This window comes from Zonotrichia leucophrys, chromosome 1A, assembly GCF_028769735.1.
Source record: "Zonotrichia leucophrys gambelii isolate GWCS_2022_RI chromosome 1A, RI_Zleu_2.0, whole genome shotgun sequence".
Lineage (NCBI taxonomy): Eukaryota > Metazoa > Chordata > Aves > Passeriformes > Passerellidae > Zonotrichia > Zonotrichia leucophrys.
This window is the reverse complement of record NC_088170.1, coordinates 4,337,142-4,353,163: the sequence shown is the minus strand read 5'-3', so window position 1 is coordinate 4,353,163 and position 16,022 is coordinate 4,337,142. Positions and strand designations below refer to the sequence as shown.

General features: G+C 43.4%; 1 protein-coding gene across 16 annotated transcripts in view; it reads right to left on the bottom strand.

The window, feature by feature from the left end:
- Positions 1-1,522: 1,522 nt before the first annotated feature.
- The window catches only part of MICAL3 (microtubule associated monooxygenase, calponin and LIM domain containing 3), a 160,796-nt gene continuing 146,296 nt past the window's right edge, over positions 1,523-16,022 (bottom strand). For 13 of the 16 annotated variants that reach the window (XM_064735605.1, XM_064735721.1, XM_064735596.1 and 10 more), the window contains 4 exons: positions 10,016-10,081; positions 7,540-7,639; positions 6,508-6,581; positions 1,523-6,423 (listed from right to left, as the gene is read on the bottom strand). In XM_064735605.1, the coding sequence (XP_064591675.1) occupies positions 6,239-6,423; positions 6,508-6,581; positions 7,540-7,639; positions 10,016-10,081 (425 nt within the window). In that variant the 3' untranslated portion in view covers positions 1,523-6,238. The remainder of the gene's footprint in view (positions 6,424-6,507; positions 6,582-7,539; positions 7,640-10,015; positions 10,082-16,022) is intronic. The other 3 variants (XM_064735620.1, XM_064735649.1, XM_064735729.1) reach the window with 1 other exon arrangement.

Genomic DNA, 16,022 nt, shown 5'->3' with positions numbered 1-16,022 from the left:
AGCCAGGAGGGGCTGTATGAAATAAAAATATTTCTGCTGCTGACAGAAAGAGGCTCTGCACACTTCCTGATCAGCCCACTGACAACCTTCCTCCTGTGCTCCTGAGGGAACATTCAGCCTCCCACCTCAGTAATTCCCTCACCTCTGCACAGGGGTGTGCTTCTGTGACAAGGGGAACTCGCAGGGTGGGTGAGGCAGCTTCCTGGGCATGGAATGCCACTTGTGGAAAGGGTCAGAGGCTTCTGGAGGCTGCTTTCATTAACGAGGGAAAAGGAAAGCAGCAGCTGCCACCAGGCTGAGCTCCTGGGGTGGGGTTTACTTGTTACAGGGTCTTTCCCTGGTGCAATTTCAGAGTTAGTCTGCGCAGGAGCACTCATCTTGAAGGGCTGACAGGTTTTGCCCAAGCTAACAACAGATAAAGATATTCCTGGACCGGTTGTTCCATCCACAGTTTGTGAAACAGCAGAATGTCTTTGTCCCTGATGGAGATTGAGAATTAACAATATAACTTATTAATTTGCAATATAACTTTAAAAGCCATGATATATGTTGGAAACTATGGATGCAAATCAACCTCCTGTGTCCCAGAGCCCAGCAGTCACTTTCTAGACATTCCATTTTTCTTCTGGCATCACGTGAGAAATCCTCATGGACTGGCCGACAGCACAAGATCCCCCATCCCTGGGTAACCACAGCTTTCTCTCACTACTATTTTTATTCCCACTACTATGGGGGAGAGCAAGAGACCAAAAGAAGAGGAAGAATGGTAAGGTTTGAAGTGTAGGCAGTGAGCTGCTGCCCTGCTGAGCTACACAGAGCTGTCATTCCTGCCACCTGCAGCACAGCCTGCTCACCAGCCCCCAGGCAGTGGGGAGGCAAGGGGAAATCCAAGGCGTGTCCTCCTCCCGCTGCACTAATAGGTTTCCTTTTATCACACCACCATAGGAACACCAGGGTTTATCCTTTGTGTTTTTTTTTTTTGTTTTTTTTTAAGAATGGTGGAGTGTTAAGAAAATGAAACACATTGTTTGGGATTTCCCCCATCATCCTGTGTAAAACTTCTGCTTCTTAGAAAAAAAAAAAAAAAAAAAAGAAAAAAATGTTTAAAAGTCAGCACAGAGGCATTGATGTCATTCTCCCCATATTATCCTGAATGCTGCTACATGACCATCAGGCTACACCAGATGTTCAGGCTAGTACTGCAGGCTGAGGAAGTGAGATTCAGCTACAAAAATGAAATCCTAGTTTCTATAAACCAATTCATATTACCTTCATCCCTTCTTCTCAGTAACTTCACTGAGAATCTGAAGAAACAATATAGAATATGCACAGGCACTGGGGATGTTTGTAGATTTTTTTTCATCAGATAATTCAGAGTGGCTGAGAGTGAGTCAGCAAAAGAGTAATTAAAGGCAGGCACTTTAACACCCAGATTTATCTCTAGATCACCTTCTCTCAGGTCCTCATCAATCATCAACCAAAGAAATAACAGCAGAGGAAAGAAACAATAGGGCCACCAGCAAAAAAGAAAAAATAATTAATGACTTTATTTTTTTTTTTTTTAGTTCAGTTGGCCATCTGAGGTGCTAAAATCTCAACACCAATGAAGCAAGTGTGCATAAAAACAAACGATAAAACACAACCAAATAGAAGAAAACAGGCTGGAACAGAGTTGGTTTTGTACAGGTAGGGTATTCGCTTTTCTGTTAACGCTCTATACATGCCAACCGTAAGCGCCTTGAACAATCTGAATATCAGAGTTCACGTTCATGCAAAAGGGCAGCTGCCAAAGCAACTCCCTTTGCCTGGATTAGACTTCACACACACACGCATGCACCCACAGATACAGAGTATTGAAATTACTGCAATGCCATCAGAACATGGCATCCTCCCCTTCACACCTGCTTTCAGTCACATCCTCATCTGCCTGCTACCCTGCCTAGTACCTGCCAAGCAGGCATGCACAGGCAGGGTAGCAGGCTTGGACAATCCAAAAGCAGGAACTTTTGGAAAGCTTCCCATCTCTGTTACTTTGCAAAGGTCAACAGCCAGCGATCTCTTTCTCTGTGAATTATATACAGACTGGTTTTTAGTATGCTTTAGAGCTCTCCTCCTTGCAGACAGTGACAACTGAAATTCCCATTACAGCTTTTCAGTTTGCACATGGGAGATTTTACAATGCAACAACACCTCTCTCAATCCACCAGTGTGTGGTGTAAACACTTAATGGAAAACTCATTTTAGAAGAATGTTAACCAAACAAGGTGTAGCTGCTCACAAAAGGGAACTGCCGGCTGCTCTAGATCATGCTGTCTAGACCACTTAGAATACTTCATAACGTTCAGGATTAGGATGTATAAAAATATTAAAACCCACCAGAGTGCACACAAATGTGGTGACTAGCTCTACGCAAGCACCGTGTTCTAACAGAGGCCTAGGCATTGCACAAAACTCAGATTCTTGACCATGGGGGTAGCCCAAGGATCCACTGGTGCCTTTACATACAAACAAATATTTACAGAAAATGCAGAGACAGAGAAGGACAGACTTTTAAAACTTGCGGTTTGCTCTAAAATATATTCAGCAATGCAGTTTATAACATGCCCTAGTGAGACCAGGGGGTATTGGTTAACTGAAAGAAGGAATATGTCTGAAAGTTGGAGCTGAAATGTCTTGTCACCTCCCCACACATTAGGTTCTCCGAAGCTTGGAATTTTATAGCCAGTTGTGACTTTTAATGACAATATGGTTAAAAGGAACAGAACAGTTTAAAACAAACTGGTACTGTGAAAACAGCAGATTAGTTGTTCTGGCAGTCCTCACTCCCCCATCTCCATTTACCTCCTGGGCGTTTCCTGCCAGGAGCTGCTGTTCCCCTCCCTTCCCCGCAGGGGCTGAAGGGCTTGCCCCATCCTCGGTGTGCCCATTTCAGAGCCAGCGCGGCTCAGGCTCCGAGCTCGGCTCTGTTCCCGCCTGCTGCCGGGACGAAGCACGGCCAGCCCCGGGTCACCTGGGGACAGCCACCCTTGTGTGCCCACGCCTGGGGAGCTGAGGGTCCCTGGGCTCTCCTCACGCGTGAAATGGACACACGTCATTGAATGCACGTGGCTGAGTGCGCGCTGCGGGCAGCGCAAAGAGCTACAACATCCTGCTCGGATTCGGATACAAATAAGGGATCTTGTGCTCACAAGAACCTTCTTCAGCTTTAAAAATACAAAATTTGAATTAAAAATATTCAGAGAGTAAAAAATCCCACTATCTGATATGCAAGTCATATTCTTAAAGTGCAACTGAACAGCAAATAACAAGTTGTGCCTTTTACAACCATTTTGATATAAAAAGGCCTTTTAACATTCCCTTTTGTGTATTTTGAATCAATTTGTGTGTGCGATGTTAGGTCTTTGTTTTCATTCTCGCTGCTGGAGGCCTTCAGCACAACCCAAAGAGTTTAGGGTTGGAATATGCGGGTTTTCTGTGCAATAAGGTACTACATCCTGAAGTGATCTCACTCTTCAGCATTGCAAAGATCTGGCAAATGTCCCTCAGCAAGAAAGGGAAAAGAAACCATCTAAAAATAGTCTTCAGGAGTTCTACAGCTCACATTCAATGACCTTCTGTTACAAGTTAGATGTGGTCCATATACCCAGTGCACAATGAAATGGACTGAGGCCAACTCTCTGCACAAGACAATTTACAGTAAACTTTCCATCTTTTCTTCCCTATTTCTGCACTCCAGCTTCCAGTTGCCCCTCAAATGCAGACTGTAAACTACCATTGCCAGTCTCACTTGGGCAGCAGGCCCTGCACCAGCAAACGGGAGGGAATTCTGTTTGTTAGAAATCCTGCTGGTAAAGCCAACGCTCTGGGATGCTGGAATGGCAGGTGCCACTTGCTAAACACACACAGTTACAAAGTAGCACTGCAGCTGCCTGTCTGTCTGCTTGGTTTCACGAGTATCTGGATTTAATTTGTAATGCCTTATGTGGAATAAAGGGAGAACACTTTGGGTGGAAAACACGGGTTTCCATAGTTAGCAACCAGCACTGCTCAGAGTCCCCATGGACACTCCTACCCATTCTCCCTCAGCCTGGGGCATTCTCCCAAGTCAGAGGTGAATTTAAATCATAGACCTTGGCTTACAGGAGACCCCTCTGAAGGAGGCAGAGAGCCAACAGCAAGAAACCATGCAAACTTCTGTGCCAGGGCAAAAGACTGAAGGATGTTCAGCCCTGCTGGGGTGCCTCGCACTGGCAGTGTCAATTCCAGCTGGAAGAGTCAGTAGGCTGTACAAATGTGCTTGGGAATAGGACTCGTTCTCAGAGACTTCAGAAAGCAGCCTTGGTACTTCTTGAACAGGAAAAGAACACAGTCAGCATCCCAAGGAGGGAAACCCTCTCTGGACACATCGTGTGAAGGATGGGACACATCTCCAGCGCACGGTGCTGTTTCAGCTCTGCAGGTTAAGGACACGGCTTGCCCAGGGAGTCTGTCCCACAGGGACGGGGGCTGAGCTGCTCAGTGCACATCCTGCTCATCCATCATTGTGTGGTGACAGTCAGGACCCTCCTGGCTGAAAAGCAGCACATTCACTAACTGGGCCAAAAGGAGCTTCTTCCAATAGATGCAGCAGGAAATGTGCTGGTTTTGTTTTCATGGAAATCCCTCAAACTGTATCAGGACTGTGAGGATCCCCTCTTTCAGTGAGGAAGAGATATATGGGATATTTCTATCTCACAGTTTTGGCTTTCTTGTTATAAAAATGTAAAATTTAAATAAATATAGGTTTGTTAGTCCAAAAGAGAGAATGTGGGATGTGGAAGAAAAGGATGCTAAGAACACAAATAGATTCTTAAACTCCATGAGTGCACAGGATTTTTTCATAGAAGAAAACTCCTAGGGCAGGATGCATCCATGGGTACATAAAGGCTGCCCTCGCTGTGAAGCAGGGACCAATCGCAGTAGTGTCTTTCTCTAACAGAGTTAAAACACTCCCTCCACAATCAAATATGTGTAACAATCAAATTATTATTAAGAACACTAATAAATAGCCACAGGTAACAACATCCAGTAATTTTGAAGTGGAAGTTGTAGGATGCAGCAGGCACACACACCCATCACTCGTTCATTTTTTTTCCTAAAAGATACAAAAATGAATCTTCTTTCAAGTATTAAAAAAATAAGTTAATTGACATAAAAGGGTCAAAGTGACTGAGGGCCCAGGCAGGTCTTAAGCTTTGTTTCCAATGTGCAAAAACAAAATACAGAGAAAAAAAAATAAAAACACTGAAAAGTCTTAATGGTGGTTCGGTCACTTAAGGGCTTCTCCCTTTTAGGGGGCCTAATAACCAGGGAATGCTGCCTGGGAACACCCCTGCCCCAGCACACACTTACCACTGTCCCACAGCAGTATTTTCCAGTGTCAAAACAGTCACAATAAAAACAGAACAAGGAAGCCCACCAGCCTCTGAGCTGTGGCCATGAAGACTAAGGCCAGCAGTAGCTGCCTCTCCAGTGTGTAGCAAAGCAGATGGGCATCTTCCCTCTCTCTTCTGCTCCCCTTGTTCCCCACAAGAAGATTTAGGAGGCTAAGGTAGGGAAAGAGTCCACTGATGCCCACTTCTCTCCAAAAACCAAGAGGCAGAGAGTTCCAGCACACACAGCAGTATCTTCTCTGTCTTGTATTTCTTCATATCCATGCATAACGATCAACTGCAGGTTTCTTTGGTGGGGAGGAAGACTAAAGCAAAGAAGGTGTTGCCCTGGGCTTCTGGAGCTCTCTTGGACAGCTGACTCCACTGCTACAGGCTGCTGTGGTTGTTCAGGAAAGGTTGCCACTTCCCTCCCTTTTATTAGAACTGGTGTAGTCAAAATGGGAAAGGAATGGACTGCCTTAAATCCAATGTAGTTAAGGGTACTTCTTCCCTTAACCTCCTTCCCCACACATGGATTATTCCCCCCTCCCTACTACCACACACAAAACACGGTCCATTGTACAGGACCTCAAGGAGATTGCACAGTCTCAACTCATTTCTTCAACTTGGCTTGCAGACATGTAAAACTTAAGCTTCTGGAACCAACACACTTATCAAAAGGCTTCTGAGTGCTTCAAACCAAATCTCTGCATGCTGTTGGACCTTTCAGAAGTTTCCCCTTCAACATCTTCATATCCATGTAATTCTGGCAAACTCAGGGTAGGCCAACTGGACAACACAGACCAGCAGAGGTAAATGTGCTAAGCTCAGGACCAGTTCAAGCTAAAACCTTTGGAAAGCATGACTGCCTCCAGGTCCTTGTCTTCTTCTTTTTCTCGAAGCCGCTGCTCTTCAAGGAGAGCCACAAGGGAATCTCTCTGCTCCACTACTTCGAGCATTTCGTTCAGGATCCTCTTCTCCTCCGAGAGCTCCTCATCTGTCTTCAGATGATCTACAGAGATATCAAGAACTATCAGCATACACAAGGCTAGAGATACACACATCCAATCCATGAAATATCTCCTTTTGCTCTCACCTTCTACTGCCATCCTCTCACGGAGCTCCTGCTGCAGTCGACTCTGCCTGTCTTCCAGTTCTAGCTCCCGAGCACTAAAAGGAAAAGAGCAGAAATCCAAGTTCCAGATGTAATAAAACACTCCATAAATTGCTTCATATTCATTCTCAGCTTCTGCTCCATCTCTAGATATCTGCTGTGCCATTTACCAATCTTGTGTGGAACAACTCTTCAATAACCTAAGATATATAACTGTATATTTAAAAGCTTTAATTGCACTTTTAGCATTTCAGGTTATTTGCCTGAAGTTAGGAAGTGCAATGCCAAAAGTGGAGCAAACTAAATATAGAGCAGAGTCAAAGAGCAAATAAATCTGCAATGCCTCTACATATCCCCATCTACTTCTCACTCTAAACCCAAAGTTACTTATTAACAAATTACTTATTATTAAGGACACTATCAATCTATTGCAAACACCACCTTGGGACTTTTCTGCCACTAAGGCCATCAGCTTCCACATTGCTAAGGTGAGCTGACACACTCAAATTAATTTCAGTGAATTTGCACAGAAATTCACTGAAACAGAATTTGGGGGGAACAGAAAAACCCCCCAGTTTCATTAACAGGAAAACCCCTTTACCGTTTGAGCCCACATGAGCAGCACTGGGGTCGCACTACAGGCAGAAAGGAGGGCCACAAGGCAAGGTGGCTGAATTAAATGCTTTTGGCTATGCTTAGAAGACAATTTTACAAAACCAGGAGTCCCACATTATTTCTGCATAGCTTGAACACACTTGCACAAACAGGATGTGTTTCATACAAGAACAGCATGAGAAGGGCTCACATACCTGTACTTCTGCATGGGCACAAATAATTGGAACTTTAATCCCTTACCACTATTGTTCTTTCTTCTACCACTCCTTTAAAATGTACTTGGGATTCCTGTCTCAGCCTAAGAGGCTGCTGACCTCCTGGCCTTACAGGGAAGACAATACTGACAGATCTTCTACTGCTATTTATGGCAAAATCCCCATTTTTTCCACATTCACTTACAATATCATCAGTTCAGACTCGTAGCGAACCAAGGCATTCTTCTCCTGCACCAGCTTGAACCACTCCTGCATCAGCTTGGGGTCATCCTTCTTACCCATGCCTGCCAAGAAAGAAACCTGGTAAATTTTCAGGTAACACCCTGCAATCCTTACAAGCCCAAACTGCAAAAACAACAATGGGGCAAAATGTGCAAAGAAAGCCGAGCAAGATGCTGCCAGAGCACTCCCAAGCCGGGTCCGTTCACTTTGCCTACAGCACTCAGCTGAGTGGAAGTCACCTCCAAAAGGATTCTCTTCTCTTTGGAGCCTACTTTTATTTTGTTTCTGATATTCTTGTGATTACTTGTTTCTTCCTCACTCTTACTGCAGAAAGCCCCAATTTCTATGAGTATTTAACTTTTCCTTTCATTAGAAGAATTTTATAGATGCTTATGCCAGCTATTGAAACATATGCTCATCAGAAAAGGATTCAATTGCAACTGCCTGTGTTTTACCTTTGTTTTCTTCAATTGCATGTCCTCAAGTTTTTCTTTTACTAGCCAAAAGTAACATCTTGTCTCCTCTTTTTTTCAACAGTTAAGTAAATCTTTTCTGACTGCTCCTCCTAGACACACATACCTATTCATCTTGAAGATCCCCCTGCACAGTGAACACAGAAACTCATTCTACTCCACTGCATACCAGCACTAGAAAGAAAAGGAACCCCCAGACAAATTTGCTAATATGAAAGAAGAATAAAAAAACCTTGGGCCTTGACCACCCAGTACAGAACTCTTTGCTGGTCTTTTTATTTTAGAACAAACTCCTAAACTAACTCAATAGTCCATTGATGAGTTTTGTGTCTGTCAGGAGTCATGTGGAATAAATGCAGAATGCTGTTCCCAAAGCCTTCTGTTGATATTTAGCAAACACAAGAACTTACCAAGGAGGCTCCTCCTGGCAAGCTCTTGGTCTGGGCCACTTATTCCACATTGAACTACCTGCACCTCAATGCTGTGATTTACACCAGACCCCATCAAGGCCAGTGGCAACATTCCTGCCTGTGTGGCAGCAGAAGCAGGAGAAAGGCCTCAAATCAGGCTGAGCAGCACTTCTGGATTGCTGCATCCTATCATCTTACACTGCACATGCCCTAGGCATCCCAAGGTAACTAACACCCCTGTCTCTGCTTGTTATTGTGGATAGGTACTCCCTACATAAGAACAAAAACTCTCAAACAGTCCATCTCATGCTAGATTAATCAAGCAGCAAGCTTACTAGTCAAACTCTACCGCACAGACACAGCACAAATACCACATTAATGGCTACTTAATTCAGACCCATACCACATTAATGGCTACTTAATTCAGACCCATACCACATTAATAACTACTTAATTCAGACCCATGCCCTGCCTCATCCTCAGTAGTCAGAGAAGCGCTGCCCTGCAGTTACACAAGGGAGAGCCTACAACTCCTAGTAAGCTGCAGCTTGGGCTGCCTTTGGAAATGTGTCATACCAGCCCCTGGGACAACACCAGGCTGGGTTGTAGCACCCTAAGAGCCCCTGAGGACTTGATAGCAGTGTGTTGCTCAGTTCCAAGCATTCCTTTCTGAGCATCTCTGCACAATATGCCCACGTGGCGACAGGAAAGGGAGACTGTACATGCAGATGTCCAGTGCTGTGGCGCCATGAGAACACTGGGAAGTCTCCCCTTCCTTTCCAATGCCAGGATGTATAGAAAACAAATGCCTCTAAGAAAAAGCCAAAACCACAATGCTACTGACCTATGGAATACGTAAGTATTTTTAAACAGCCAATGAGTAGAGGAATAATGGGAGGACTGGAAAGGGAGCACTGACAACTGATGTGAGGGAGCACTATGGAAAGCAGATAAGTGGTTAGCAAAATTACACCATGAACACACATAAAACAACCCCTTCCCCATGCCTTGGCAATGGAAACTCTACAGCAAACTCCATTTGGGATAGTTAAAGAATGCACTCAGCAAGACAGATGAAGGAGAACTAGTCTAACTTAAGGTCTGTTGGCTTTTAAAGTTCACGGATGTTTTTCAAATCAGTCCTTATAAAGACACAGTATTCCTTTAATCCCTATATGCTAATTAAAAGGCTGTATTTAAGGAAACAGATTGTCATTCCCTTACCCCACCTTCCAAACATGTTTCAGGAGGAATAGAGTAATTGAAGCCACCAAATGAAAATTAGTGTGTGACACTTCTGGTCCCACAGCTGCTGCCCATTGCCCCTCCCAGTCACTGCACCCTCTGTTGCACAGCTGGGACTAGCAAAAGGGATACTGTACCTTTAACAGCTTGCCACAGGCTCAGAGAAGCTGGTTACCGGGTAGCTACAGACAAGGCTGGCTTGGGGACACAGCAAGAAAAGGGCTGGGGGCCCTGTGGTCACTAGCTGACTAGTGCTGCTATGAGAACCCAGCTGTGGGCAGGAGGACAGGGGTGTGTGAGGTTACGTTACCTTCATGGGCACAGCAAGGGCAGAAGGAGAGAGGTCTACGACGTGGTGTCCCGCCATTGGGCTCAACTTCAATAGGACCAAACGAGGAAGAGGAAGAGGCAGGAGAGGAAGAGGAAGTTGGAAGTGGAACGGAAGAGGAGGAAAGGGGTGAAATAAAAGACAAGCAAAGGACAAAAAGCGTAAGAGTGAGAAAGAAAGGAAACACAAGAAGAAAAAGAAAAGAAAAGTACAAGAAATGGAGAAGCAGAAACAAGGGATACAGTCTACAGATGAATAATGTCCCTAATAAGCACAGATAACAGGTAAGAGGTAGACTGAGGTACTGGTGAACTCTTACTGAGCTGTACAAACACCAGGCAGGAGGTTACTGTTACTGCACTTTTCCTGATGTACAGTTTTCAGGTGCAAGGTCTTTAACCAAAAGCTTTGTGACCCAGATGCCAGGAGGAGTAGAGACATATATTTAACTTCTGCTGATAAATGTCAGATTTCAAGCAGGGTTACAGTAATTCTCACCAGCTGTAAGCAGCCACCCTACCTTCAGCTCTATCAGGACCATGCTCTTATCACCGTGGCAGCATCCACTGATGGTAAAAGTGTCCTTTGCAATGGAATAGAATGTCTTCAGACAGGAAACACCACAGGGAGAATCTGATTACCATGGAACCAGCCTGCCAGGGTCTGCTGTGTCAAGTATGGTGAGTACACAGGTACCCCACCAGATTGCTGTGCTTAGGGGGGAAAAGGCTTTTACACAGATAAAGTGGTTCACATCAGGGTCTGCAGGGGCCGTGACCAACTGAGGACTGTGCAGAGTTAAACCAGGAAATTTAAAGCTCTCCCTTGGCATTCTCATTCCACAAAGCATTTTAAAGCTTACAAGTCCTGTTAGTACCAGTGATTTACTGAATCTTTATCATCTTTTCCATCAGCCAGTGGAGGACAAGCATTTGTCATCTCTCAAAAGGTTCAGCCTCTTTAACACCAAAAATTTGCTTTTCAGTGGTACTTAACATTACAGAGATAAACAGCAGGCAGTAACCAACCTCACTAATAGTTACAGGAGAACGTGCACCAGGGCAATGATGAACTCTGAAACATCAGAGCTGCCAGAATGGAACACTTACTGGGCTCAGGGCACAACTGCATTTATAAAGAGGAGGCATTTCTGTGTTGGGAAAAGGCATAAACTCCACAACAACAGTATGGTAAGAATAACACTCATTTTGGAGAAGTCAGCAGAGTTTGATGTTTGTGGTTCACAGAAAGCTCTACAAAATTAGAGTACCAGTGGACTGGGAAGGCTTTAGAAGGGACCATCACAGAACTAGACCAGCACATGGATGACACACTGGAGCAAGAGGGAGAGCACACCAGCTTCAAAGCCTGTGACTGAGCAGCAGGGCTTTCTCAGAAGAAGAAACCTCTGCACTGGAAGCAGGAAGGGGCAACAACAGGAGAGATGCCACAGCTGGCCATAGGACAGTTACAAATAAAGCATTGTACCAACAACATTGAGAAAGTACCAGAACATTAATTACAGCTGTTCTGAATTTTCCAACTTCTGCATTTAAAATAGAAAAATACTAAGGCTTTTTTTCCTACAACTGCCATTTCACAGATCAGGTTACAAAAGAAAAACAAACAAGAAAAACTCCAAACCACAAAGGTATGGTGAAGAATATGCTTCCATACAAAACAGAGCATTTAGTGCATGATACTTGTTAAATATTTTTTATTTCCCATACTATCTTATTCAAATTAATTCTTTAAGCTAAAAGCTTTAATACTCTAACTTGGTCTAACCACTGTTTTGAGGGTGGCCAGGGAGATGGAGATTTAACTATGGAAAAAATCCACTTCTTTCAGGGCTTGAGATTTAATTCAGAACTGGGGGCTGGGGGGATTTGATACATTTCAAGCCATGAACATAGGGACTTGGTGAGGAACTTCCAGTTTCCATATTTGAGCTGAAAAGAAATACCCAGTATGTGAAAATGTCATTTATCTCATTGTGAAATGGCCACACACTGCTAGCTTTGTCAACAGCAAGCAAGTGGTCTGATACTAGGAGAGGATCCCAGCTTTGGTCTCCAGTAAAAAGCCCCAGGGATCACACAGCACCTGACTAATGCAGAGCTCACTCCCCACAACTGCACTTTCCTCCCCTGCTCTTAGTTATCTTCCCACTCTTGTCTAAAGAAAATTTGTCCTTGAATCAAGTTACAAAGTCCACGGTATCTACACTAGCCCTGCTACTAGAAAAGTCAACATGTTTTTTCAGGAAGATAATAAACATAACCTTTGCAATTAAGATCCTTTCCAGCTACTCCAGATGTAAATTACAGTTAATTAAATTGGTGAATACAGGTTATGATCATTGCAATTACTTTGGAAACAATTTCTGTCCAAAGTAGGATGATTAGCAAGGCTTTAGAAAGTCTTCCTTATGTATTGGAGGATCCTTAACAGCAAGAACAAAGTGCAACCTGAAAACTTACTTCCCATGGTTCTCTAAAGCTTATTTTATGGCTTATTACTCCAAAAGCCATTACTAATCCTACAGTAAATAGTATTGTTATACATATTATTATTAATATTATTGCATTGTTTAGAGAAGAGAAATCACCACCTCCCAGTCTCATTAAATTACAAATAGGATCATCACTGCAAGACAATTTTTCTGGATGTGGAGCCAGGGCCAGATAGAGTAAAACCCATTTGTTGTGCAAATTAGAAAAACCTCAACAACCTAACCTCCCTTTCTGTTTAAATCTCCTTCACCACCAAAAATATACTGACACATGTATTCACCCACAACATGGAGAAGTTCTGACAGCAGCAACACCCACAGAAGCAGTTTGTTTGGAAGGAGCTGAAGGACAAGAGAAGAACCATTTCTGTAATCTCCCCTTCTTCGGGTCCTGTGCTGCCAGCACGTAAGGTGTGGCTATAGCCTCTGGACAGAAAATTCCCATTTTTTTCACCAGAGGCAGAAAGTTGCCAACAGACTAATGTTAGTCACGAGTTGCTCCCTTTCAGTGCCACAAGCCAACTCTTCTTTTGTGCAAAGCCTTGCAAAGCAGTCCAAGCTGCTGGCAAGCCAGAGCATGGTTTGGAGGCAGGAGCTGCAGCTTATTAAGAAAAGGAGTTCTTGCACATTCTCAAGATGCAGAAGCTCTGCCTTGCACACCAGACACATCCCATCAATAAAGTGACTGGAATTACTTTGCTTCTGTGTAAAAAAGCCACAAGAATGACCTTGTTTGTCACAGTACTTTTGAGAGACTGCAGACTTTGCTACAGTGGTGGAAACCAAGAGCCAGGTGAAAAATAAATACCATAGCTTCAAAGCCTCTTCAAAACAAGGACCAGAAATTGTACAGCCACTATGTTCATTTTCATTGCACACTGTTCCTTGTTACAGAAGCTACATTGGACTGTTGCATTCTTTTTTACTCTTTATTTACCTGTTGATTAAAGAGCAATTCTTCAGTTTGGTTTTGTCCTTTTCCTCTCTAGCTCCATAACACTTCTTCACAATCACAAGCCCAGAGGTCAAAATGATCAGGATGAAAAAGCACTGCACAGAGTCTGGGGTGGCAGAACCCCTTATCCCAAGCTGCAGCTCACACTGATCCCCTTCACTGTTTGCCTCAGTTTTTTGATATAAGAGCTGTGATGATTTCTGAGAAGTGGTGAGTCACTGCAAGTTAAATTTACTTGAACAGATATACCACTGACCAAGTGGGATCACATAATTTGCAAACTTTGCATCCAAAGCCTTTGATTTCTATATTGTTGACTAATCACAGTGATTTGGAAAACAACAACAATGGACAGAAAACCCCAGCTCTGAGGCCAATCTCAGTTCTGTGGAACTTGCCCTCACAAGTTACAAGCATGACACTTTGGGAAATTATACTGCTAACAAACACCATTCCTTTATTTATCAGGAGTACTGAAAGCTCTGATTTTAAATCAGTGCTTAAAATATGGATCAGTCCAAAGGGGATCAGTAAGTGAAAGGGCACTGATCATAGTACATGTACTCTTTTCCACCCTTAAGAAGATCAGGTTATGATCAGAAGCCCAAGTACTGAAAAAAAACCTTTACTATTTGGTGAAGTTGTTCAACAGCAGTGTTGTTAAAAACCAGAGATACAGAAAGCCAACTCTTGCAGAACAGCATCCACAGAACTGCAGGCTGAGAGCAAGGATTTTGGCAAATGTCCCAAAAACACATCACAGTTTATTAAATCTGGGTCAAACTCAATATCCTCTATAGTACAATCACTAAAAGAAACCTGGGGAAAACTCACAGAGAACCAGATTGTCATGCAAACTGAACCACTTTTATTTATCCAGCAAAAAGGGGTGGGGGAAAGGCAGGGAAGGGAAGGGGAAAAATGGGGAAAGCAGTGGTTGGAGCAGAACACACACACAAATGATTCCAGAGAAGTGTTCTGATTCTACTAGACCTTGAGGCACTTCAGAATGCACTCAGAATGAATGCAGTCCTGCACTGCCCCTGTCTCCCGAGACTGTTGTTTTTGTGTGCAGAAAAAAGCAGGTAAATGGCAATTGTCTAACAAGTACTGGTACTTAACAAGTTCTGCTTATCAAGTGCTCTTTCCTGCTCAAAATTTACAGCAAAGAAAACAAGTTACCAATTCACTTCAGAGTCAAAAACGGCTGCAGACTGCAAAAACAATGTTTATCTTACAACTCCATTCCCCTTTCAGAAGAGCTGTGTTTGCCAATCACAAGAAATAGGACTGATCCCACTTGAATATATCAGGCTCCAGCCTTGCAGAGTTAGACCTGCAAGACTTTAAAGGACCTAGTAAGCTCAAATGTTTTAAATAAGTTTAAAAAAAGGCGAAGTTGTTGTAGAGTGTGCTTTAAATAGAGTACAAAGATTAAAAAAAAAAATCCAAACAATTGCACTTCTCCGACCTGTTTACCTGATGTCATAAGGCCCTTGTCAAGAAGTGAAAGTGTGTGAATGAAATCAACACTATCAAACACACCAGCTCTCTTCCCTACATCCTTCTTGCCTCTCTTGGCATCCTCTAGCCAAGAAAAAAAGCATGATGGGAGTGTGTGGCTGTTTATTTAATGATTTCCTGTGGGTGCAAGGAAAATGAAACTGCTGACTTGACGACAGAGGAAACCATGGAGGTACTTTCCAGAGGCAGACAAGGAGCTATTCGGTTAGGAGGAGTTGAGGCTGGGACTAAGAAAGCAAGGTGACTAATGGAGAACTGACAAAAGAGAGGGAAAAAAGGGTAAGGGATAAAAGGAGAAGGCAGATTTGAGAAGAAGGCAGGACCTAAAATTTATTTGTCCACAGACAAATAATGTTGGGCAGAAGAGGAAGCAGAGCCCCAAAATTTTGGAAGTCCAAAGGCTGGGATTCAGACTGTGTCAGTGGGAAGACGAGACCAGGAATAGCTAGTGGAGAGGAATAGGATGGCTGAAGGGTGGAATGCCAGGATTTCTTTGTCAAGAAGGCAGGATTAAAGTCAAATGCCTAAAAATAAAAATGGAAGTGGGGTAAGGAGCTGTGGATGAAGTAAGACAGGATCAGGACAAGGACTATCTCAAAAGAAGGAACAAAAGGACAAAGACTATATATCCACCAGACCAATGCATCCTTCCACTGTCTGGCTCAGAATCCATATTTTCAAGTCTCACTATTCCACAGCTGCCAACAAACATCTATAAAATCCACTGATTGTGCCCCATTCCTCTCCATAAGGATCTACCCAGAAGATGACAACCTAGTGCTGCTACCAATTATTCCATAAGGACATGATACAGCTCTCTGTGGTGGATCTGGAGGTTATAAGTCTGTTGATATATCAATATAATATAAAGTCTTAATTTCAGTTGACTTTGCAACCTTTGTAATGTTCTTTTAACCACACATGCATACAATATACACACAGGAGTAATTACTCAGAATTGAAATGTGACCATCTGTAGCATGAAATGAAACATC